Here is a 15,861-nt window from a genome sequence, read left to right on the forward strand (position 1 = left end):
GCATTATATTCCTATGGTTAGAACAATATATGGCACACGGTAGGTGTTTGGTGAAAATGTATTTGTTAATTTTGCTTTACCTTTTGTTATATTTTATTATAGCATGTTCTTATCAGAACTTACTATAATGGCCTATTCCGTACCAGCTTCTCTTGCTTTTGTTTTTTGTTAATAGTTTTTTCTAATTAATTTGGAATTTCAGAGCATAAATATGTTTTCTTTTAGATTTTATGAAAGAAGTACAAATTTTAATTGTCTACTTCTTTAAAACTTGAGATGATCTCTTTTCAGACTTACTAAAAATAGCTATGTTTTGAGTTCAGTGGAGGAAGCAAGTTTACTGTGGATGCTTAAAATACTGGTAATCTAAAACTGTAATGAATATAATTTGTTTTGGTTGTTATACTGTTAATGAATATGATCTGTTTCCTGGATCTGTTTTGTAGAACACACTCTGCTTTGAAGTAAAAATTATTTGTTGGAATGTGTCACTGTATTTTATCAAAATTCTAATCTTTATTCTTCCTTAGAATAGAAGACGACTTCTGATGTGCTTATCATTTCATTTCTGTTCTTATTTCCAGTCTCTTTTAAAAGAACAATTTATAAATTTAACCAGTAGACTCTTAGTTCAGGAGCAGTTATTTAGATTCTCTATTCAACATTTTCTTCTTTGAAATAACGTTTACTGCAGGGATCCAGATTCAAAACCTATAGTGAGTTGTCTTTTCCTATAATTATCTGTCTGACAGTGATCTCATTTTGGGAGTTACAATTAGATGAAGAACCTATCACATCCTGCTTCAGGCTTCATAAATCATGGAAGGCGGAAGAATGAGGACTAAAAGCAGGGCTTGTCCAGTTTAATACTTTATTCATTTTCTAGTGTCATTTAACCCTGCAACATGCTGTATTAAAAGGCATCTACTACTTATTTGGTGTCAGCAGTCTCATGGTAATGTTTTCTGTTTACTATCTTGCTTCTATTTCTAGTCCTTCAAAGCAATAGAAACAGTCAATGTTTCCCTTTTGATTAGTTAGAAACTTTTTTTTTCTTCTCTACACAAGAGTTTGGTGTTTTATTTAATTGGCATTTAAACATATCTATACTTCCTAGTATAGACATAATTGCCAGAAATGGCAAAACTGGGTGAAGAATCACCTACTAGATAATACAACCCTGAAGGAGAAACATACTTGACGCTATAAAATATCAAGAAAAGAGAACTTGATTTTGCAGATATGTAAATTTTGTAGGAGTTCAAAATGACACACTATTCTTTATAAAATGTATAAAATATAATACAGTAATGACTAGTGCTCTGTTGTCCAAACCCAGCTCCATATAACATCACACTGGTAGAAGACCAAGTGAAGGACTTATGTGTCTTGTAGGATTTTCTACCACAGATTTTCCTCTCCCAACCAGAATTTGATGAACGATCTTTGGTAACAAGTTTTCCGGCTGTTCTATCAGAATTCTGGCCAGACTTTCACAATTTATATTAGTGTGGGGAAGAAAGACTTCTATAATTAACACATGTCCCAGGATAGTATTTTTTCCTTTTTTGGAGTGATAGATAATGCTGTGTCTTGTATGATGAGGGGTTGTGAGACGCCCAAAGGGCTAAATAAAAGAGTATGATTTGTAAAACATCTTTACCTATGCTATATTAAGACAAATAGTGCTTTACGTATCCTGTATAGATCATCTTTGAAGATTCAGCTTTTTCTATAATTTTTTAGTTTTACATACTTGATGATTTCCAAGATCTGATCATAAATATTTCTTATCTAGTAGTTAGGGATTTCAAGCTTTATCCATTTGTGCTTTGTTTATTTATATACAGAAAAGATTTATGGTTATTATCTTTATTCCCATCTCGAACTACTGATAAATGAAGAATGGTAAAGGGGTCTGGGTCTGTGTAGATTAGATTGAGAGAGATGGCCTTAGGTACTGCTTCCCAAGCTCTTTCACAAGCTGGTCCTCGTAACAGATGATAATGTGTGATATAACAGACAAACCCACTCTTTGCTGGAACTGACTTGCCTGAGGCTCCAGTGCCCCAGGCCCCTCTCAAACCTGCGCAGCTCCATATCTTGACGCACTTGATCCAACCTGTGCCCACTAGTCAGAAGTTCTACAAGAATATTGGGAATGTGCCTCCAGTAAGCGCTGCGTCTTTTTTTTTTTTGAATTTTTGCATTTAACTTAATTAATTAATTAATTTATTTATTTATTTTCGCGGTATGTGGGCCTCTCACTGTTGTGGCCTCTCCCGTTGCGGAGCACAGGCTCCGGACATGCAGGCTCATGGGTCCAGCCACTCCGCGGCATGTGGGATCTTCCCGGACCCGGGCACGAACCCGTGTCCCCTGTATCGGCAGGCAGACTCTCAACCACTGCGCCACCAGGGAAGCCCTATTTATTTTTTTATACAGGAGGTTCTTATTAATGATCCGTTTTATACCTATTAGTGTATACATGTCAATCCCAATCTCCCAATTCATCCCACCACCACCACCACCCCCAGTCACTTCCCCCCCCCTTGTTGTATTTGCCTTGTAGGATCCACCACTGTTGTCACTCACCCTGTGGACTCCAGCTTCCAGCCTCTTATTTGTTTCCTGCTCCCAGACTGTCATTAATAAGAATAATTACCAGATTTTCTTCAATCATTATTTGTGCTTTTTTTTTTTTTTTGCCTTTGTAAGTTCTTCTCAAATAGCAAATTGGAGCAAACTAACATTTAGTGTTTTGAATTAGAGGAAGAAAATTGTATTTAATTTTCTTACCCAAGAGACCTTCCATTTCCTCTGAGATCTTTTTCTCGTGATGAAGTTCTTTAGGCAAGTTTATTATCAGATACAGATGTGATTCATTTTGTGCCAAGGACAATTACCAGGTTCCAGATTTTTGCTGCTTGAGCAGTTACCTTAATTTTAGAGCAGAGGCTGTAAATAAACTGATTTTAATAAATGCATTTTTCCATCCATTTGATAGGACTTAATTTGTTAATTAGATACCAGTTTTTAAAAAGCATAATCTGTGCATCTGTACCAAATATTTATGGCAGGAATAGAGCAACACTTTTCCTTGTTTGTTTTTTTTTGCAGCAACCCGTACATTTATAAAAGTGCCATGGCATTTTTTTCTTTTCACCATTGGGCTTCTACCTGGTTTATCAGAGAGAGAATTGTTTGGGGCAGGGAAGGGGACAGATTAAGAAGACTTCCAGCAAAGAGTGATAATTGCTACCAGTCTGGCCCTATGGTGGAAGTTCCTTAGAGTTGGAGGGGTGTGGAGGAGGAAAAAAGGATAGGCACGTGCTCACTTATAAGAGCAGAGAAAATGTCTTTAATCGTTTTTATTCGAGGGACGTCTCCATGGAGATCCGGTGGGTGTTGAGGAGTCTTATTTATTGTAGACAGGCTTACTCACCAGGTTTGCTTCCTGAACTCTAGAGGAATGAAACTAAGCCCGATGGCCCATGCATGCTGCAAAATCATCCAAGTTTGGGAAAAGCAAGGCTTTGAGAGGACAGGACAAATAGCCTGGAAGAGTTTAAAGATTTCCCATCTTACTCTTCTACCTCCCTGGCTCAGTATTTTAATGTGGAAAGCAGTTTTTCTTTCTCTGTGAAATAAAACTTGGGCTTGTGCAAATCCAAAGAAAATTCTTTCTCCAGTACCTTTCCATTTTCATCTGCCTTCTTTTTATTTGCTTTGGACTCGCATCTTGATCTGTGTTCTTAGTTTGGGGGATCAGCAGATACATGGCCTTTCAAATGTATTGGGTAGTCCTGAGGGTGTCCACGACCGTAAGACTGCCTCTACACAAGTGTGCAAAACTGTGTGACAGTCTCCTCCCCAGACAGGTGTTAGGCTCTTTATTTGAAATTTTGGAAAATGCTCCTTCTCCCAAGGAATCACTGGGTTAGCTTATCCATTCTTGTACTATGTGACAAAAACCAAACATGAAAAAAACAGATGGAGTTTCTTTTACAGTGTGGGTCAGCAGCTGCGAAGGATCAAGAAATGGTGTTTCATCATAATCATGATTAAGATATAAAATTATGAAGGATGTTAGGCTTCTTTTAGCATGTGAAGTAGAATTAAGGGTGGTGTTTGGATATGTGCATTACGGATGCCTAAGATGTTTTGCAGGCATTGATTTCTTTTATAGTAACATTTGTGAACTGGGGTAGTAGTTCCTTTTTCCTTCCTTATGATTTTAGTAATACCATCTGCTTTTTAGTATAGACTTGCTAAGACTTCTCTTTCTGGGTCAGGTGGGTTTGGAGATGATTTTAAATCTGCCACATCCCTTCCTCCCCATCATCTTCTGAAACAGGCCTTTGCATAATTAGGTGGTATAAAGGAATGAGCACTGGCGTTGCGAAAACCTCCCTGCTGATCCCAGCTCCTCTGTGTACAAGTTATGTGACCTTGGGAAAGTTACCCAGCCTCCTACAAGCCTCAGTTTCTTCTTCTTGTGAAATGGGGGTGAGAGAACTAATTTTGTAGTGTTGCTGTGAGGATTCAACTACTTTAAATAACATAAAGTTGCAGATACCTAGTAGTTCCTTTCCTACCCTGTCCTAAAATATAAATTTACTTCTCTCATTGATTTCCTCCTCTTCTCCTTATTTGCTTCCATGATTTCACTTAAAGTAAGCAAAACAAAACCACAGAAATAAATTATTTGGAATTTTTTGTGGCTTTTTTACTTTTGCAGAGGGGTAATTCCAAAATTCCTGTTTTGGAATCTTGACACTGCCTTTTGTACACAAAGTGCTTTCTTCTTCTTGCCCCCCGCCCCCTCTTTTTTCTCTGGTCTTCACAGAGAAGAAAGATCTCTGTGTTGAGCACATGAAAGTCTTGTAACTCCTTGTCATCTTGCTTATGATCTCCATCACCAGTTACTGTCTCTTTGTGGCTGCCGCTAGAGCTGAGCACTTTTGGGGCAGGCTGTGGTTCCTCTGCACTGCCAGATTATCTAAAATGACAGTGGGTTTTGGTTTAAAAGGCTAAACTGGGACTTCCCTGGTGGCTCAGTGGTTAAGAATCTGCCTGCCAACGCAGAGGACAAGGGTTTAAGCCCTGGTTCGGGAAGATCCCACATGCCGCGGAGCAACTAAGCCTGTGCGCCACAACTCCTGAGCCTACACTTTAGGACCCGTGAGCCACAACTCCTGAGCCCGCGTGCCACAACTACTGAACCCCACACGCCTAGAGCCCATGCTTCGCAACAAGAGAAGCCACCGCATCGAGAAGCCCACGCGCCTCAGCGAAGAGTAGCCCCCGCTCACCGCAACTAGAGAAAGCACGTGTGCGGCAACGAAGACCAAACACAACCAAAAATTAAAAATAAATAAATTTTAAAAGACTAAGCTTAATTTTTATGGTAACATGGGGTTCAGCTTAGGCAGCTAGGGGAAGCCAGTGGTGGTTCCACATGCTTCGGTAAGATGAAGTAGATTAGTGTAAGAATAAAACCCTTTATCGATTTAATTAAGCAAATCAGTATATTAAAATATGCAGACTAACTTCAGAATCTAGTTCTTTGCACTACAGTGGCCTTCTGCTTTCTCTTTGGTCCGTGCAGATCTCCTGTCATGACATTTTCCTCTGCTCCTTTAATTCAGATGTGCTCTCTACCCTTCCTTTGCTGTGTCACTCAGCAAATGTGTACATCTGAATGTGGCAAGCCCCCAGCTACAGAAGTACCTCTTCAAGAACAGAGGATGGAAGATGTCTTTGGTGGATGGTTGACTGAGTGAATGCATTCCTTCTAAGTAGTTATAGCTCATCTGTCTTCTGAGAGCTCCTTGGGCTTCTAGCAGGCACGTGTCCCATTGTTGTTAAGTAAAACCCAGTATGTGTGTTTGACAAGTTAGCAGCGTGGCAGCTCTACTTGCTCCGCAGCCTCGCTGCCGTCTCAGGGGTTGTTTGGTTTGGCAGATGGCCAGCTCTCTGCTATAAGATGCATTTCCTTGACAGGACAAAGTGTGGAGCCGCATTAGCTGCAAAGTTTACGAAGGTTAGCTAAACATACACAATAAATATTAATAAACAAAAAAGGCCCACCCATCTTTGACTTTGAATTCTGTTTCTTCTTTCCATGTTTTGGAATCCTTGTAATATTTGATTAATAGCCAGTCTTAGGGTAATTGAGCCTTAAGTATCTTTTGCTTAAGTCAGACTGCTCTCAGAGTCCTCATTGGCTGCTTTGGTGACTCACTGCCACAGTGGATGGGGCTCTGTAATGACTGTTTAGTTCAAGGGGTCTCATTTGCCTTTTCCTTGCTTCCATGTAAAAAGCCATGTGTGTGTCTAAGGGCATTAGAGGGTAAAAGCTGTGAACAGGAATAGAGGTGCAGTGCCCTGAGCTTGGACTCTCTGGAAAGCCGTCAGACATTGGTCTGTTGGCCTGGGCCGTTGCCTCTCTCTAACATTTACACCCTCAGCATAGAGGGAGAGAGTAACAGTAACCTGCTGCCCCTGGAAACTGCCTGTTTGGCTGGGTGTCTTGGAATTTACCAGGCCTACACTGTGGATCTTTTCCAATTCTGCACCCTGCTCACTTGAAAACATATTTGAGAACCAGTAATCTTAGACTGCTTAGCTAGATCTCTAGAGAACCAAGAAAGAGAAATAACTTTAATGCTATGTCCTTAAAGTTGTCCTGGGGCGATTTGTGGGTGCTGAGATTTCTGAAGGCCCTTGAAAGCCCCTCTCACTCTCCTCCCTTGCTTTCTGGTCCTTGCACATCCCTCGTTTTAGGCCCGCATTGGGAGGGAGCTAACCCTACTCTGTTTGTGGGGTACTTGAGTATAATAATGATCTGGAGGAATCAAATTATCCCTCCTAGGCAGTAGTGAGTTTAAGTTGAAAATTGTCTCTACCTCCACCTAGCAAAGCAATCCATTTAGGCTTGGGTGAACTGTAACTTTTAATTCATCCCTGCAGCAAACATTTATTGAGTTCCAGACACTAATCTAGGCACTTGGGATTCTTGGCTACGTAAAACAGACAAAGATCGGCCTGTGTGGAACATATATCCTAGTAGGGGAGGCAGACAATAAGCATAATTAACAGTAAACTATATAGTACTTTAAAATGGGATACATGCTATAAAAACAAGGAAAGGGGAGTTGTGTGATGCAGTTTTAAATAGGGTGGTCTGGGTAGTTATGACACTTAAGCCAAGACTTGAAGGAGATGAGTATTGGCCCGGATGAACTTATTCTAGGTAAGATATGAAGTTATGTTTGTGACTCTTTTCATGTTTCCATATACCTGGCCTTGACCATCTGGAAATTCCCAGTGGTCTAGGCGTGCTTCTCAAATTAGTCTCAGTGGCGGAGAACCTGATAGTCAGGTTGTGCTTTGCAGACCATGAACTACTGATACACTTAATTCCATCTTACCAACCAGGCACAGTTTTATTAGGAGAAAATGTGACTTTTTATACACATGCATTATAAAGTAAGTTTCATGAGCATATGCACAAAGCAACAACAACCCCACACCCTAAAAGTCAAACTTTGTTTTACTATTTTCATATTTTACTAAAAATATGATTTACTGTTTTCAAGTTTTTCTGTTAATATTCCCTCACCATTATAAATGTTTTATCATCTTTTAGCACTTGCTAGTAGACATTGGGTAGCAGGCACCACAGGTTTAAGAAAAATTGTGGAAAGAACACTTAAAACTGTGAAAACCTGCCCTTTGAACTTAGTTTTCCCCCGATGACAGGGGAAACACAGCCCCTCTGATTTGGTTTTCTCAGTAGAACATCTCAACGCTGTTCAGTGGTGCAGAGCTTAAGAACCACTCTTCTCGAATATTGTCAGACACGAAGTAGAAGTCCTGCAGACTCTTTTACACTTCCTTCTTAGTTTCTCAGGAATCTCAGAGTAGGAATTGTAGCCATTTAACTATATGCATTTTTTTTTTGGCCAGTCAGGTGGGAGCCAGAGTTTCTATCAAAAGGGGTTGCAGGGATTCCAAGATATTCTGTCTTAAGAAAAGAACTGGATGGCTGGGGAGAAGAAACCAAAGAAATCCAGCCCAAGGTAGATTATTTGGGAGACAGAAATTCCATGCTTTGCATTTTAGTATTAGAACAGAAAATGGCAATATCTAACTGTGCCCTTTTCCCCTTAGTCCTTGTACATTGCTTGGCACGTGAGAGGTTCCTGGTAATCGTTGAATTAATGTTTCCACTCATTTCGTGCTCTATCAGAGGGAGATCTGCAGAACCCAGCACATGCCATTTCTGCCTACCAACCTTAGCTTCATTTTTTCCCCCTTAATTCTATTCCTGCCGTCTCTTCCATCTCTGCCCTCTTACTTCAGCAGAAATCAAAAACAGGCTGTACTTCTCACTGAGAACTCATGGTTCCTTCTGACCCCAGAGTACCACTTATTTTCCTCACTAGTGATGAACTCACAGGATCATAACTTCCAGTGAACCTTCCCCTAAATAGCTTTTCATTCAGGTTAATATCAAGGCTTTATATTCCATATCTCTGTTTTACTTCTGCTACTGACCTGCTGGTTTCTCTCATAGATAGGGAGATACTATTCAATGTTTGCAAATGTGTGGTGTTCCTGAAAAAGCTTTATGAGATTTTGATCTTTGTAAACTAAAAAACAGTAACCACCTGGCCTCAACCTGCTGTGCAGAGGGGCATATTTATTGTGTGTATAAAAGCATGAAACACTGAGATCTAAATCAGCTTCAGTGGTAAAATGAACTGAGTTATGTGGGTTCAGCATTCTAAGATGCCAGCCTCCTGTGGTAGCAGAGTTGGGAAAGCCCAAGGCTGTCAGGAAAGGATAGGAGAGATGTCAGGAAGGGAGCATCTTTTTTATTTTTATAGAGTATCACACAGATAACAAGTGATAGAACAGAACTCAACCTCAGGAGCACAACCCTATGGTTTAGAAGAAAATGCCCTAAAAGTTACAGGTAATCATCAGGGTGATATTCAGTTTTGTAAACAAGCCATCAAAGTACCAGCGGAGTTTTTTTTCCATTTTTATGTGCCCTCTTTAGTTGACTACCATGCCTTTCCTTTACAGAGTGTTGTCCGCTGCCTGTGGCATCCAAAGCTGAACCAGATCATGGTGGGGACTGGAAACGGATTGGCTAAAGTCTATTATGACCCCAACAAGAGTCAGAGGTATTTCATAAGTATTGCCTGTTTTAGATGGATGACAGCAACTGGGGGAGGGTTTTCTTTTTCCACCCCCACTTTTATTTATTTCCCTCTTTGATGGGGATCCACCCTTTTAGAAAATGCAGCTGGCACAGAGTAAAGCCTCAAACTCCTAGTATTGTGCTTTAAAGAGGATTTGGATGTCTCCCTTGATCCATACAGAATTCAAAGTGAAAGTTTCCCGGGGATTTGCAGTTCTTTAGCTGAAATGTTGAGTGCAAGGGGGGAAAAAGGCCTGCCCACTTTGCATACCACCCTGGACAGTGGCATTAGCAGTGATGCATGTAAGGGATTAACAAAGCAGGGAACTAACCACTTATAGGAAATGGAAACGGCTAGTCCGTTTTGTTCCCTTTCTCTTTGGGCTTTTATCAGGTGCTGGTTTGGATGTTTGGCAGGGTTGTTCTCTGCCAGCAGAGGAGGACAGCACAGCTACTTTCCCCTTCAATCCCATGTCTGTCCCAAAGTGCCAAATTTAAGCATACCAGTGTGCTTCAAGGATCCGAAAACTTCACTAGAGGCTCAGTCAGTCTCTCAGTTATTTCTCTTTTCCTTGGGCACAAAGGTAAACATGTGTCACCAACCCAAAAAAAGATGGTTTTGTTTCTCTTCATTAAGGTATAGTGAATGATTAGTGTTTCTTTAGAGTAAGTCTTGGCTAGCTAGTACTAAAATTCACATGCTGTATTTACTGGGGTCTCCCATAAACCTGTTTTGAGCTCCCACGTTCTTTCAGGGGAAAGGAAACCCATCCTCTATTAGTGAATATGTATTGACTATAATTTGGCTCTGAATAGAAGCAGACAGTCCTGTTTCCTTCAGAATTTCCTGGAGTTGGAACCTTTGCCCTATAAAATAAAGTTATATATTATGGTCTTTAAGAACAAATAGGATTTTGTTTGTTTTTTAATAAAGAAATTGAAAATGCTAATGTAATTAGGATGAGAGGAGGGAGTCTGTTTTACTTGAGAAAATAATGAACCCCATTTGATAGCACTCTTTAGAAGATTCCTATCTTTGGAATCTTTACATTAAGAAATTTGCTTATTTGTTTTTGTTTCTCCTGAAATGGATGCTCATTATTGCTAAGGAGAAGTGAAATGTTCTAAGCACACTCTAGGTTAATCCCACACATTCTTGGACTATAGCCCCTTGGCAACACTGCCAAGCTGACTCAGTTCCATATCACTTGTACTCTTGTATTTGAGTTGTAGACAAATGCCACTTGGGCTGTAGACTACCTAGGTTGCTTTCATCTGAGACATAAACTAAAATTTGAACCCTATGACCTTTAGGGTGAAAAGGTTGATTAATGTTATTAATACCTCTTTAAGATCTTAATTTTAGGTTATTCCTATAGATTTTTTAAACTGGCCTTTTGTTTTCCAGTTACCTTTCTAACCCTTTCACAGAGTAGTAACCACTGACTCAGACTTGCTTTCCCATATATTTAATCTCTTATCACCAAGGGCTCCATCTGTTGCCAGTCCTTAGAAAGTCAAGGACTTGGTGAGGTGGTGTGTACAGAGCATGTTCCTGAAAGTATCTAATACTTTTGCCGTAGACTTTGTTTCTGAGACCAAATAAAGACAATCGTTTGCTTTTACCCCTCTCAGGGGAGCGAAATTATGCGTGGTTAAAACCCAGCGGAAGGCGAAACAAGCGGAGACTCTAACCCAGGACTACATCATCACCCGTAAGTTGTTAGCATGGTTTCTTCATCATGCATCTGTCTTCTGTTCTAGTGTGCTGTTGATCTCATGGCTTTAGAGACAGAAAAAGCCCTCTGAGTTCAGGCATATGTTACAAAATACCCCTTTCATGTGTTCAGGACTGGGGGTCATATAATAGCTAACCCCTTTAGCTTCTGTGCCCCGTCACGGAGACAGGGTTACTTCATGTAACTTTCAACCCAAAAGGGAAAAGCCTAAATTCTGTGACCATGTCATAGACTGATCCAGAGACCTTTAGATATAAAATGAACTACCCGGGGTATGATCAGAAATCTTACCAGGACAGAGCAGCTTCTCTTGGGTTTGTCACACAGCCTCGTTAATCTGGCAGGTTTTTGTTTCCCAGAGTCACAGTCTCAGACCTGTCACAGGTTGCGGCTAGGCAGGAGATCTTGGATGCAGTAGCAGTTGTCATTAGCAGATGCCCCTGTGGACTTTATCAGTGGCTCAGTCTAAAGACCAGGGGGTGCTGCACTGCTGGGTTTTCTCCCTGGTGGTTGGTCTCGTGTAAGACCATGTCCCTTGGTGCTGATGATCAGTAAAGAGATCTGGTGACATTTTTTGCAAGAGTAGAAGTGTTAAAGTCAGTGTCATAACCAGTCTAACTCACGTGATTACATGCGGCCCCCTTAAATTCCTGCATTCGTTTGAAGTGAAAAGCTATTTTTCCCCCTCCTAAAAATACTGTTGTGTTGTGTTGCCCGACAGAGTGATGGGTGGCTGTGTTTCAGCTCCCCTGACTCAAGGTAGGCATGTTTTACTAGTGAGTGATACGGCCCTGGCCCAGGCTGGAAGTACGGGTAGAGGATAGGAGGGTACTGGGAAGTGTTTTTTAGGTGTTAACAGACATTTCTGTCATTCATATCATAAATTTACTTTAAACCTCTATTATTCCTTTAACTCTCCCCCAGTTTTCTCTTTTAAAGGGGTTTTAATTTGCACATAAACATTCGAAGAAATTATTCTGGTCCTTTTTTTGGTCAAAAAAAAGGTATTTGATTCTATCCCCAATAGTCTTCTCCCTCTCCACCAGAATATCACAGTTTCCCTTTTTAATACATATTTTCTTTTATATTCTGAAATTTAATTCTGACATTGAGCAACAGCAGCTGGACAAATATTACTTTGATTTTTATTCGTTTGTCGACCATATTGAAAAGAATTAAGTCCCCATCAAGTCACCACGTCAGGAGATGCGGGCACCTCCTTGCATTCAAGGCAACCTTTATCCCAGTTTCAGTGGGATAAGTGTTCCTCCCTTCCGGTTGCTCAGTGCCGTCAACTCCTCCTGAGAGGTGGTCACATTTCAGAAATGTGTGAAGTGGTTCCAGTGTTTATGAGGCATCTGAGGAAACTTCAGGGCTGACAGGCAAGCTGTTGGCATTATTTGCATGTGGGTTCTATAAGAAAACACAAGAGGCAGTCCCATTAAGTGTTTCTTTTCAAAACCACAGAAATTAAGTTTAACTGCTGCCCATGGTTTGGGAGATGGGGAGCCTCACCAATGTTTCTGTGACGGTATTTGACGGCATTTCCTGAGCACCATTAGTTGCCAGGAGAGGTGAACAGTGAGCCTGGTCTCAAACGAAATTGGCTAATTGGTTGCAATAAGACTGTCTTTTATTATTAGATGAAGGCTGTCATTATGACTTCCATTTCATCTTCATTTACTCATGCGTTAGCTCTGTTTTTGGATGGAAGGGTTATTACCATAATGAAATTTTTCAAATGTGACTTCTCGTAGCTCATGCCTTGCCTATGTTCCGCGAGCCCCGCCAGCGGAGTACAAGGAAACAGCTGGAGAAGGACAGACTGGATCCCCTGAAGTCTCACAAACCCGAACCTCCTGTAGCAGGCCCAGGTGACTGTGATCTAACTAGTGACTTGCAAAGGGGGTTGCGGGGCAGGGTGGGGTAATAGATGCAGGATTTGGAAGATCTTTTGGGCCTAGATGCCTGTCTTCAGAGATTTTGCTAAATAGGGGTGTTCAAACGTCTTCTTTTAGCATCAGAAGTTCTTGTGTAAAGATCTGATGCGGAAACCCAGTGCATAAACTGATAAAAATGGAGCTGCTGTGCTGAAGTAGAGAGGAAACCCGGAGCCCTTTCTGCTTGGTCTCCAACTAGAGCCCTTTAGGTGACCTCGGTTGAACTCTGGGGCTCCTTGGGACCCAGTGTTAAAACCACTGCTCTCAATATTGGCTTAATATTGCAACACTGGGTACTTTGACCAGAATTTAGGCTGGATTAGGTTTCCCGCAAGGCAGAAAGTGAACATCATTTAGTTCTGTGTTGATAAAATGGAACTGCCCATTTCCCTAGAAGATGAATAAAAATCCTTAGAGTTTCGAAGAAAGTAGGTACCCGAAGAAAGCAAGGCAGCATTGGCTATCATATAGCACGTACCTTTACTAGAATCCCGTTTTCTGTTATCACCTGCATAGTTTCCATTTATCCTATGTTCACATGCTTAAAGCTTATGACTTGTTCATTCATGTGAACCTGAGTTCTGGACCTATATCTGTTTGGCCTGACCCTTCAGCATTGAAAATGTTTCATATACCAATCTCAACTTTTTTTCCATTTTCTCTGCCACCATCCTAATCAAAGTTCCTAGATAATATTCTTGCCTGGATTATTGAAAAGCCCTTCTAACTAGGCACCTTCTCAGGTCTCTCTTCTCACCACCCTACCTTCGTTCATCTCACACACAGCTTTTATTCCCAATTCCTGTAGCTTTCGTATTACTACTGCCCACAAATCTTCATAAGCTTTACACTGTCCAGTTGCATTTCCAGAGATTCAGAGTTCTCTTCACTCTGAATCTAATGCACTTTTTTTTTTTTGGCCGTATGCGGGCCTCTCACTGTTGTGGCCTCTCCCGTGGCAGAGCACAGGCTCTGGACGCGCAGCCTCAGCGGCCATGGCTCATGGGCCCAGCCGCTCCGTGGCATGTGTGATCTTCCCGGACCAGGGCACGAACCCGTGTCCCCTGCATCGGCAGGCGGACTCTCAACCACTGCGCCACCAGGGAAGCCCCTAACTCACTTTTGAGCTTTACACCTCACCTCTCTCCTACTCTGATCTTCTCACATGACTGTTGGTTCATTCCTGCCCGCAAATGCCCAGTGAACGTCCCTCTTTCTGTACTTTTGTATTTAAACCATTCTGCTCATTGAAAATAACCTTCTCTGTCTTCTGAGTTCTCCCAAATTGGATTTATCTCTTCCTACAGACCCCCTCCCCCCACCAGATCAGCCTGAAGAGCTTTCTCCTTCCTCTCCTTCCACTTAGTTACTGGCCATACAGATTCTTTGGCAGTTATTTCCTGCCTTATAAAATTAATCTTTTAGTGCTACTTGACTTTTCATGTGATGTGGTTTTTTGTTTTTGTTTTTCCTTTTTTTTTTTTTTCTTTTTAATCTTTCTAAAAAGTCATACATATTCTGAGTACTGGAAACCAGGCTGGCAGTTGAGGATCCAGTGGGGAACACATTCCTACCCACGTGGAGCTTCCTGTCTAGAGCAATTACAGTACAGTAGAATAATGTGAATCAGTCTGTTCATCTTGTTTTCTCTCCTACAAGGTACTTGGAAGATGGCAAGCCCTAAGATATGTTTGTTTAAATCTAAAATAGCACCTAATGATCATTGGTTATTTTTATTAGTTGAATTTCATGTGTTCATGCCTGAGGAATTTTTTAAGGCACACACATGGCAAACTATTTGTATTTCTTCCTACATTGGTGTCATTGTGTAAATTAAGCAACTGAGGCATAATAAAAAAATGTGTCTATTTAAAAATGTTATGGGGAAGTTGAGGTTTGGTGATGTCCTACTTTGGTTTTGATTATCGTAAATGAAAGCTGAAAGGACGATACTCAAGTACTTTTGAGACTTGTGTGCTTCAAACCAAAGTCTGTTAGAAGCCTCAGAGTGCTCAAAACTTTGATTCTGTAGGGAATGACAAAAATCAGGTAAACCTGAATCCCTGACCCTAGTCTGTCATTCATTTAACCGTCTGCCTTGGAAGCCAGCAGTGAGGGATTCTCAACCTTGTCAGATAACCCCAGTGTACAAAAGGTATATGCTCACTCCATTCTGGATTCGGTTTTTTTCCTTTGGAACAGGTCGTGGTGGCCGGGTTGGAACCCACGGGGGCACTCTGTCGTCATACATTGTGAAGAACATTGCTTTGGACAAAACCGATGACAGCAATCCCCGGGAAGCCATTTTGCGGCACGCCAAAGCAGCCGAGGACAACCCATATTGGGTTTCTCCAGCATACTCCAAGTAAGGAAACAGCCTTTTAAAATAGAAAATTTATTATGTTTAATGAATTGGGAAGAACATAACAATGGCTGCTTTGAGGTTCTAGTTTCTCCATATCTTTTTTAGTCCTAAGCATGAAAAATGGCCAGGTACTCGTGGTCCTGAAACCTAGGCATTTGTTTGTACCTGAGGACTCTAAACGGTAAATGTTTAAACCAGGCCAGTTCCATTAGATCTATAGCCTAGCATAAACCCATTATGTGAAACCCATTCTACCTGTGATAAAAAAAAAGAAAGAAGATCACTGCCTGTCTGCATTATCTTAGTTAGGGAGGGTTAAAAGCAAATGAAAGGAAACAGTTTGTAGAATCTATTATTGAGGATTAACTTTTATTTGTAGAGCTGTGTTTGTAAGTAACACTTAAACGTAGGCAGAGTAGAGCCTGCCTGCTCAGGTTCCCTCAAATAGCTTCGCATGTGCGAACATGTAGTGGTTCTTAAAGCCACTAAACCAGCTACATTTATACTAAAGAACAGTAATATTGTAGAATTTGGGGGTTTTAAGTTTTTATTGTAAACTAACGTTAGACTTACAGAAAAATCGTAAAAGCAATGCAGAGA

The 15,861-nt window shown here is 40.9% G+C and overlaps 1 protein-coding gene across 2 annotated transcripts in view; it reads left to right on the plus strand.

The window, feature by feature from the left end:
• Window positions 1-15,861, plus strand: part of WDR70 (WD repeat domain 70) — a 316,067-nt gene that overhangs the window by 283,725 nt on the left and 16,481 nt on the right. For both annotated transcript variants that reach the window (XM_081231053.1, XM_081231052.1), the window contains exons 14-17: window positions 9,100-9,200; window positions 10,853-10,932; window positions 12,714-12,830; window positions 15,099-15,261. In XM_081231053.1, the coding sequence (XP_081087179.1) occupies window positions 9,100-9,200; window positions 10,853-10,932; window positions 12,714-12,830; window positions 15,099-15,261 (461 nt within the window). The remainder of the gene's footprint in view (window positions 1-9,099; window positions 9,201-10,852; window positions 10,933-12,713; window positions 12,831-15,098; window positions 15,262-15,861) is intronic.

The sequence above is a fragment of the Mesoplodon bidens genome, assembly GCF_964165515.1.
Source record: "Mesoplodon bidens genome assembly, chromosome: 4".
NCBI lineage: Eukaryota > Metazoa > Chordata > Mammalia > Artiodactyla > Ziphiidae > Mesoplodon > Mesoplodon bidens.